The following is an 8,813-nucleotide window of genomic DNA, read 5'->3' as shown; positions in this document are numbered from 1 at the left end:
TCACCGAAAATGTTTATCACGCCCTCACAGAAATACTTCAGACATTCCAGGGCTGCCGACTCACCGATGTGGAGGTGCTCATCCCACATGTCTGTCGCGCCTCGTAGGCCAACCGCCCGATTGCCGCCATGCACTTTTGAATAGGGGTGTGGTCGGGTCTGCCAACCGCATCCCATGCCCGAAGCGGAAACACGATATCGACGCTCCAAAGCGTCAACGATACGCATAAACAACTCCCCGCGCATTCTAAAACGCCGCCGGAACATGTTTGCGGGAAACCACGGGTTCTCATCTGAAAAGTAGTCGTCATACAGCCGACTGATGTGCGGCTAACCCGTGGAGGGCGAGGACAACCCGTGGAGGGCGAGGTATCGCCTCTGTTCCATCCTACGCATGTACCGCTCCATCTCGCGGTTCATGTAGGCCTCCATAGCCTCGTTCATCCTCAGTTCGTACTCCTCAGACATCCCCACCACCGCCACCACCGCTACTACCCGCGTTACTCATCGCTCGATGATGCTCTTGTACAGAAAGTTAGAGAGAGAGAAAACTCGTAAAAACAAGTGGTGCAAATGAAATTAAAATCGCGTTTATATAGGTTTTAAAAAAATCAAAATTCGGCGATGGCCGATCGCTGGTCGATCGGGCCGCCACAATAGCGGCCAGCGCCACGCAATCGGCCAGCCTACGCCGGTTTTTTCGCCGATTCGGCGCGCAGCCTGCTCCAATGGTTCGGCTAGCCGACCGGCTAGCTTATGCGAATCGGCTAGCCGGTTGGCTAGCCGACATTGGAGATGCTCTTAGGCAAAACATGATATCTGCTTCATTTAAACTTGTCTTTATTTTAAAATTATTACAATATAAATTTAAAAATCATTGTAACAATATACTCCCCCCGTCTCATATAAATTGGTCATTTAGGGTTGACACGAGTTTTAATGCGTAATTTGGTAAAGTAAAAGAGAAAGAGAAAAAGTAGTTGAACTTGTATGGTGGATGGTGGGCCCATAAATGAAAAAGTTAAAAAAAAAAGAGAAAAAGGTTACCATAAATGGATATATGACTATTTCTATGAGACGGACGAAAAAAGAAATATGGTCAATTTCTATGGGAGGGAGTAATTCATATTGCATGTCATCAACTTATAAATTTTTTATTTTTCAATAATTTTTAACCAGTATTGTAATTTAATTAATTTTGAAATAAATATATTAAAAGAAAATAATAATAATAATAATAATAATAATAATAATAATAATAATAATAATAATAATAATAATAATAATAATAATAATAATAATAATAATAATAACAACAACAACAACAACAGAGCTCTGGATGCAGGCAGAATGACATACTACTATGCAATAACTTCCTCTATCACATTATAAATGAAACGTTTTTCTTTTTGAGTTGTCCCAATAAAAATGAAGCATTTCCTAAAATAGAAACAACACTATCTCTACTTTTTTTTTTCTCTTTTACTTTACTCTCACTTTATTAACTCACAAAACAATACTGTATAAAACTTCATGTCGGAAACCAAATGTTGCATATTTATTGGGATGGAGGGGGTATTAGTTTTTTTTAAAAGAAAAACTTTAAATATATATTATAATTAAATGATAAATAAGAACAAAGCAAGAGATAATAAATTAGGAAATAGAATAATATAATTAAAGAGTTTTATTAAATACGGATTATTGTCTTGAATAAAAATGACTCTTCTATAATAGAAAAGTTCTAGGATATAACTAATGAGATGGTATTTTGATCAAAATCGAAAATTTAAATGCTTCAATAGTGAAAAACGAGAATATCTTGCCATCGCAGAAATTTTAGAATTTCTTATTATTATCAAAACAATATAATCAATGGAGTATAATTAATTGGTAGGAATTTTTAGATTAAAAAATGAAATAAAGTATTACGAGTAAGTTGGGAAATGAGTGGTTAGTTATCGATTTCATGAAATATTATTTGCAATGGAACAAGATCTGAATGTGTGTGAAAATGTTGAATAGTAATTATTTGCAGTGAAAAAGCAATGGCCGCCACCTCCGCCCTGTTTGTTCTTGACATAAAGGGGCGGTGCTTGATCAGCCGCGACTACCGCGGCAATGTCTCCACCGCCGAGGTCGAGCGCTTCTTCTCTAAGCATCTCGAAAAGGAGGTCTAATTCTCTCTCTCCCCACACACTTTTTTTTTTTAGCTAGGTTTGTATTATTTGAAAATGATGGTTTTGATCAATTGTTAGAAAAAAAGAGAATGTGTTTTTTCATTATTGAACATTTAGAGATCTTGGGATGAATAAATTTCTAATGCAATAATTGAATAAGTGATCTTTAGTTGATGTGTGTGAGAAAAGTTTCTCACTTTCTTAGCTTAATTCATGATGCAGTACTGTACGAGTTTTAACGCATAATTTGATAGTGTACTAGATAGTTAGAAAAAACGATTGAAGTACTGGTTTTTGCATTCGACCTTACTCTTGGTTGTGGGAATTAATTGGGTTTTTTTTTAATATAATGTAGGGAGATATGGAGTCTCACGGGCCGATATGCTATGACAACGGCGTGAGCTACGTGTTCATTCAGCATAGCAACGTGTATATATTGGCGGCATCAAGGCAGAACAGCAATGCGGCTACCTTACTTGTGTTCCTACACCGTGTCGTTGATGTAAGAAGAAGGAGAAGATGATACCATCGCGTTTCTTGTGTGTCATTTCATTGATTTTTTACTTTGTTGTGATAGGTTTTGAAGCACTATTTTGAGAAGTTGGAAGAGGAGTCTCTCAAAGACAACTTTGTTGTAGTGGTGAGTGTCAAAACTTATTTAAACATCATTTGTTACATATCTACATATGTCAAAATTCAAGAAATTGAAGCCTTGATTTTGCATTTGAAGTATGAATTGCTTGATGAAATCATGGACTTTGGATATCCTCAATACACGGAAGCGAAGATACTAAGCGAGTTCATCAAGACGGATGCTTATCGTATGGAGGCTTCTCAGAAGCCTCCAATGGCCGTGACCAATGCAGTGTCGTGGCGCAGTGAAGGGATAATGTATAGGACTAACGAAGTAAGTCCAGCGCTTGTGAATTCTTCGTCTCATGGATCAAGATCTGAATCGTTTTTTTCGTGGCTTCGCATAGGTGTTTCTCGATGTGGTTGAGAAGGTGAATCTTCTTGTCAACAGCAACGGGCAGATAATCCGCTCAGAAGTGAACGGGGCTTTGAAGATGCAGACGCGTTTGAGGTGAACACACGAGCTTCGTTATCACTTGATTGCAAAAAAAAAGACATTTTGATTGTGTTTTTTTTTTTGTGTTTTGTTTTAGTGGTATGCCTGAATGCAAGCTTGGCCTCAATGATAGAGTGTTGATGGAGTCTCAAAATCAATCATCAAGAGTGAAAGCCATTGATTTGGAAGATATCAAATTCCATCAGTGAGCTTTTTTATAACTTAAAATGAACTTCAAATTCATGCTCAATGTTCAATCTCATTAGCCCTTTTTCGATCATAGATGTGTTCGCCTGGCTCGATTCGAGAATGATCGCACGATCTCTTTCATACCACCCGATGGAATGTTCGACCTCATGACATACAGACTCAGTACTCAGGTGAAGCCACTGGTTTGGGTGGAAGCTCGTATCGAGAGGCATTCAAGGAGCCGGGTCGAGATGCTGGTGAAAGCGCGAAGCCAGTTCAAGGAACGAAGGTAATAATATCTCGTTCTCCTCTAAAAAAAAACTCTCCTGCCTTCGAATGAGATAACACGACGTTTGTGCAGCACTGCAACGAGTGTCACGATCGAGCTGCCCCTGCCCCCGGACGCAACGAGCCCGACCGTCAAGACATCAGTGGGATCTGCCAAGTATGCACCAGAAAAGGATGCCTTGTTGTGGATTATCAAGTCTTTCCCTGGCAACAAAGTTAGGCTCTTTCTTCATCTTTATGCAAGAATTCAAGTTTGTTTTGTCATATGTTGTTACATTAGTTGAATATTTTGTAGGAATTCTTGTTGAAAGCAGAGTTCAAACTCCCTTCTGTTTTATCTGAGGATGCAGTGGACAGAAAAGCCCCAATTTGTGTCAAGTTTGAGATTCCATACTTCACTGTTTCTGGAATGCAGGTGTGCTTACAAACTCGAGCATACGACATTTGTTCGTTTCATTTGCCAACGATAACCCGTTGCGTGTTTATGACAGATTCGATACCTTAAAATCATCGAGAAGAGCGGCTATCAAGCGCTTCCGTGGGTGAGGTACATCACCATTGCTGGAGACTATGAGCTCAGGCTTAGTTGAACTGGTGACCTAATTCATGAATTTTAGTGTGTGCTTCAATTTTCTTGCTGTTCAGTTGAAATAAGCAATTCTTGAAATGGAACATATGTTTGCATTTTTAGTTAGTTGATGTTTGCTGTGTATAGAAATTTTTAGTGATTATGCAAAAACTGAGTTACTACAATCCCTTATAGTAGCTACTGCCAATACTAAATAGATGGAAGAATCAATCTCCGGTTACGTTGATGACGACGACGACGAAGTTATGCTCGCTAGTCGCTCGGTGAACTGGTCGAAGACCTCGTCACGTGGCAGCATGCTGATCCGGACGTGCCTCGTGCTCTCGCCAAAGTGTTTCCCGCTGCGCGTGAGCACCTTGTGGCCGCGGAAGAACCCTTCACAGTCCTCGGTTTCGCCCTCGCACTTGAGCCACGCGAAGGCCGGCTGCGAGGCGAAGGTACGGCCGCTGAACTTGCACTTTCCGGCAGGGAACTCGGGCAAGCTGAAGAGCTTGCTCTTCTCGACTGCCGCCCTTAGCTGCTTCCATCTCCTTGTCATGAGATGGTAGTTGTGCTCGAAGAAGGCCTCGTTTTCGTCGAAACCCCCTCGTTGCTCGTGGGAGTCGGATATGACGTGGAGGATCTTCGCTGCGCGCAGCTGCGACTCTTTGGAGACGCCAATCGTGCTCAGCACGATGAACTCGGTCATCTTCCTTGCGGTTTCTCGATCCTTGACAAGAGCCCACCTACAAAGGGTAGTAGCAGGCATGATCAGGGGCGAACGCAAAAAAATTGCTTGCGAAATAAATCGGTGGGGGTGCTCGAGCCCACCCTACTCACCCCAAGCGTGTGCCAGCATGGCCCGTGCTTTTGGAGACCGTGAACAGCATGATGTCATGATCCTCGGGAGGGGACGAGATTGGGGTGTACTGAGGCCAGTAGTAGGCCAGGTCATGGACTAGCACGCCTCGGTCCCGGTTCACCACGGCCGCCCTTGATAGCCCGTCGGGGTTGTTTGGAGACGTCACGAGCTCAATGTACGGGACGTCCCTCTTGAACTCGCGCGCGTCTCCGGCCCATTTGTAGAGCCCCGACCTGAGGAAGTCGGTGATCTGAGGATACGACTGCAACACGACACGACACGATCAACAACGGTGTGAGAAACATCCAAATCTTGAAGATCATGCCAACTCAGCAAGCAATAAATGAGTACATTGCAGTCTGTGTTTGTTTGGTGAAATGTGTGAATCACTCAAGCACAGCTACATTGTATCTATAGCATGTGCATTATTATTATTTTTCCTTACATCCTAAATAAAACTAGTGTGACATGTAACTGCCCAAAGCATTAATCTCTAGACTCAAATAATTGCTAAAAAATAATGTTTTCCATCTGCAGATTGTAACAATAAATGGAGACAATACAGATCTGCAGATAAGCAAGCAATTATGGGCAGATTTTGATGTCTCTTGAAGTAAAAAATATCACAAAATCTCATGGAAGATTTATCCATACAATGCACGAAACGCGGCAGTAAAAACATAGGCGAGAGGCGACTTACAGAGTAGAATGGGGCAGCAGAGACAACACTGATAGGCTCCGAGGCGTTAGGGGGAGATACGGCATAGAGCACGGCCTGGAAGAGCTGCGTGGACCCCGTCCCCACGACTATATATCGGCCGTCCGTGACAGCGTTCCCCACGAGCTTGTGCAGCCTAACCACTGCATTGGCAAACTCGGGCTCGAGAAACCAGCAAAGGGTCCTCACATCAGAAAAGTAGCTGATGAACTTCCAACCCGGGATCACCACCGTCGTCCGATCCCCTGTCTGCTGCCAATACCTCTCGTACATCGTCGGATCACCACTGCACACACGTGTCACGAAACCAACCAATCCATCAATCCATCAATTCAATAAAGTCACTATCTCAACTATTTTTTCCCAATTCTCCAAACAAACATGTGTAGGGTTGGTTGGTTAACTCAACCTAAGTTACTTAACCATCGGGTAATCGTACACGAGCATGATATAACACCACCATGCCCAAAGGAGTGGTCCAGAGCCGAGGACGGTGGTCCTATCCCCGCCCGCCCCGCCACTCCCATAGGTTTCAATGTGGGTGGAAGGTAGGTATGCAAAGGGGGGCCAAACTTGTGGGGCATTTGATCAAATGATTGGATCCATGACAAGTTAATATCATTCTTCATTCTATGATATGACAAAGGCCTAAAATGGATCTCAAACACTTCATTTCTTAACGCTTTCATTAAACAAAGTAACCCTTTTTCCATACAGATAGATAAATAGGCCTAATTCTAAACTTATATATTATCAAGATTCCATTACTACTTTCTTCAATAAATAAGCAAATATGTGAAGCTTTTTTAAAAGTAATATTCCCTTCTGTCCTTTAAAAATTGACTTAATAAGGTGTGACAAAATTTTAAGTAAATAGTAATAAAAGAAAGGTTTTTTTTATTTTGAATCAATTTTTAAGAGCATCAACAAAAGCAAGAATGATGAAAGTGGTCAACGAGGGAATCAAGAAAGACCACCACCATTGCTGCCCCCTAATCATGCATGCCACTGTCTGAGGAATACAACAATCACTTTGGAAAACATCAAAAATCCAAGAAATAAAATAAATATAAAACAAATTTTGTGTAATATGCTTTGATTGTGCCTCTTGCTAACATGCGCCGTGGGAATTCCAAAGCCAGCATGACTTGTCCCTGTCCCTAAACTGACATAGCGTGAACCCCCAGGCGCACGTTAGGGAACCACACCATCATTCAAATCTCTTAAAAATCAGAAATCCCTAATTAATTAATCACTCAAACATGTTCAGAAATTGGGGGTTTTGGGAGGAAAGTGATCAAAATTGAATCTTTGATGATGGGTTGTTGTTGGTCAATAAGAAACTTCATCATCATCACTCAAAAATTTTAACCATCATTTTTTAAGGGAGAAAGATTGCTATTCAAGCACAAGATGCTGTCCCAATACATGCATATGTTAGAAAATCCCAAGAGTCAAACACAAACCCAAACCCCACTTGCTTACAAAAAAGATAAAGAATTCATCTTGGTGAAAAGTTAAAACAGTAAAACTAATTTCCCCCCCACTCAAATGTGAAGGCGGCAAAAGGTGAAAAGGAGAGGTGAAAAAAAGAAGCCAAACTTACTGGTCCAAATCAATCACTTCACTAAGAGCTGGTTTTGAAGGTTGAAACTTTGTTTCAAGAAACGCCATTGTTGAAGATGAAGATGAGTTCTTGCACTCGTTTTTGAAGCTGAAGATGTTCTGGGATTTGTGCTCTCCCCCGCAGTAGTTTCTGTAGAGCAAGCCAGCGTTCAAGGCAAGAGAAATCACCAAGAAATGCCCCAAAACCATGGTTCTGAGCTCCACAGCCATCAAGATTGCTTTTTTACTCGTGTTTCTTCACCTCCTAAACAAAAAAACAAAAGGGTTTAAACAAGAGATTAAAAGCTAATCGTGCATGTTTTGGAAAGGGGTTTGGTTAAGCCAGAAAGTGGAGAAAATGACAGAGAAAATGACTAGGAGAAGATCATGGTTTCTTTTCCCTTTTCTCTTTTGCAAAGCAAGAATCATCACATGAATAAGTACCTGTGGAAATAGAAAAGAAATCCCACTTCGGAAAAGCTCATACAAGAGAAAAGAAGAGAATGATTTTGCCAAATCACATTGGCATTTATATAGGGGAGCTTTTCAAAGTGAGAGTGGGAGATTGGAGAGAAAAGTAATACACATATATTAATACATATTGCAGGAATTTTGCAGAGCACTAAAGATTACAGAAACCAAGAAGCATGTTGCAGGCAAAAACTAAAATAAATAAGTGGTGGATTCAGCGGGAAAGGATCTCTGCTGTCAAAACGCAGAACTTTACACATTAAACGACTGCAAACATTTCATAAACTATATATTCATTTATTCTCCCACCCCACCCAATTTACATTATTTACTAAAAGGTGTGTTCTATTAAATCCTTTTATTCTTTATTAGAATATGTTTTTTTTTTGCAAAACTTTTTTAGTTATAACAAATTATTATTGAAAATATAAAAGATGTTTCATGATTGAAAGAAAAAAAGTGTGATGTGGTGATGATGATGAATTCATTTAAGGATAAATTTCATTTAATTGGGTCTTTTTCAATTGCCGGAAAGAATTGAGGATGCCAAATATAATAAAATGAAGAATATAATCTCCTAAAAATATACAAAAACATATTCACGTGACATATTATTTAAAATTGTTAATAAAATGAGGGCTTCTTTTATGTTCAATCAAAGTTAATTTCAAGAAAATTTTCGTCTTCGACTCCGATGAGATAAATAAGCTTTTCACCACCAGATGTTGTATAGCTAGACTAGCATTTTATGAAAGCCATTGAAAGTTTGAGGTTTTTATAAACAAATAAAATGAACGACATTATTTAAAAAATTTGCTGAAACATTTAGAATGTTTTGTAGAATACGTTGCAAATTGGGGATAT

The 8,813-nt window shown here is 40.2% G+C and overlaps 2 protein-coding genes across 2 annotated transcripts; one reads left to right on the top strand and one right to left on the bottom strand.

Moving 5' to 3' along the window:
• The first annotated feature begins 2,041 nt into the window (after positions 1–2,041).
• LOC125191291 (AP-1 complex subunit mu-2-like) lies at positions 2,042–4,397 on the top strand. The gene is made up of 10 exons (XM_048088805.1): positions 2,042–2,173; positions 2,535–2,681; positions 2,757–2,819; positions 2,910–3,086; positions 3,160–3,263; positions 3,346–3,453; positions 3,532–3,726; positions 3,799–3,940; positions 4,021–4,140; positions 4,217–4,397. Exons 1-10 carry the CDS (start codon positions 2,048–2,050, stop codon positions 4,313–4,315), a joined length of 1,281 nt encoding a protein of 426 aa, XP_047944762.1. The 5' UTR covers positions 2,042–2,047; the 3' UTR covers positions 4,316–4,397.
• Positions 4,398–4,435: 38 nt separating this feature from the next.
• On the bottom strand, positions 4,436–8,117 carry LOC125191290 (tryptophan aminotransferase-related protein 2-like). The gene is made up of 5 exons (XM_048088804.1): positions 7,923–8,117; positions 7,480–7,743; positions 5,856–6,159; positions 5,134–5,417; positions 4,436–5,039 (listed from the first exon to the last, which is right to left on the bottom strand). The coding sequence occupies exons 2-5, from the start codon at positions 7,707–7,709 to the stop codon at positions 4,532–4,534; spliced, it is 1,326 nt and encodes a 441-aa protein (XP_047944761.1). The 5' UTR covers positions 7,710–7,743; positions 7,923–8,117; the 3' UTR covers positions 4,436–4,531.
• Positions 8,118–8,813: the final 696 nt, after the last annotated feature.

This window comes from Salvia hispanica, chromosome 5 (assembly GCF_023119035.1).
Source record: "Salvia hispanica cultivar TCC Black 2014 chromosome 5, UniMelb_Shisp_WGS_1.0, whole genome shotgun sequence".
NCBI lineage: Eukaryota > Viridiplantae > Streptophyta > Magnoliopsida > Lamiales > Lamiaceae > Salvia > Salvia hispanica.
Note: the sequence above shows the minus strand (reverse complement) of the source record. Positions and strands in the feature narration are given on the sequence as shown.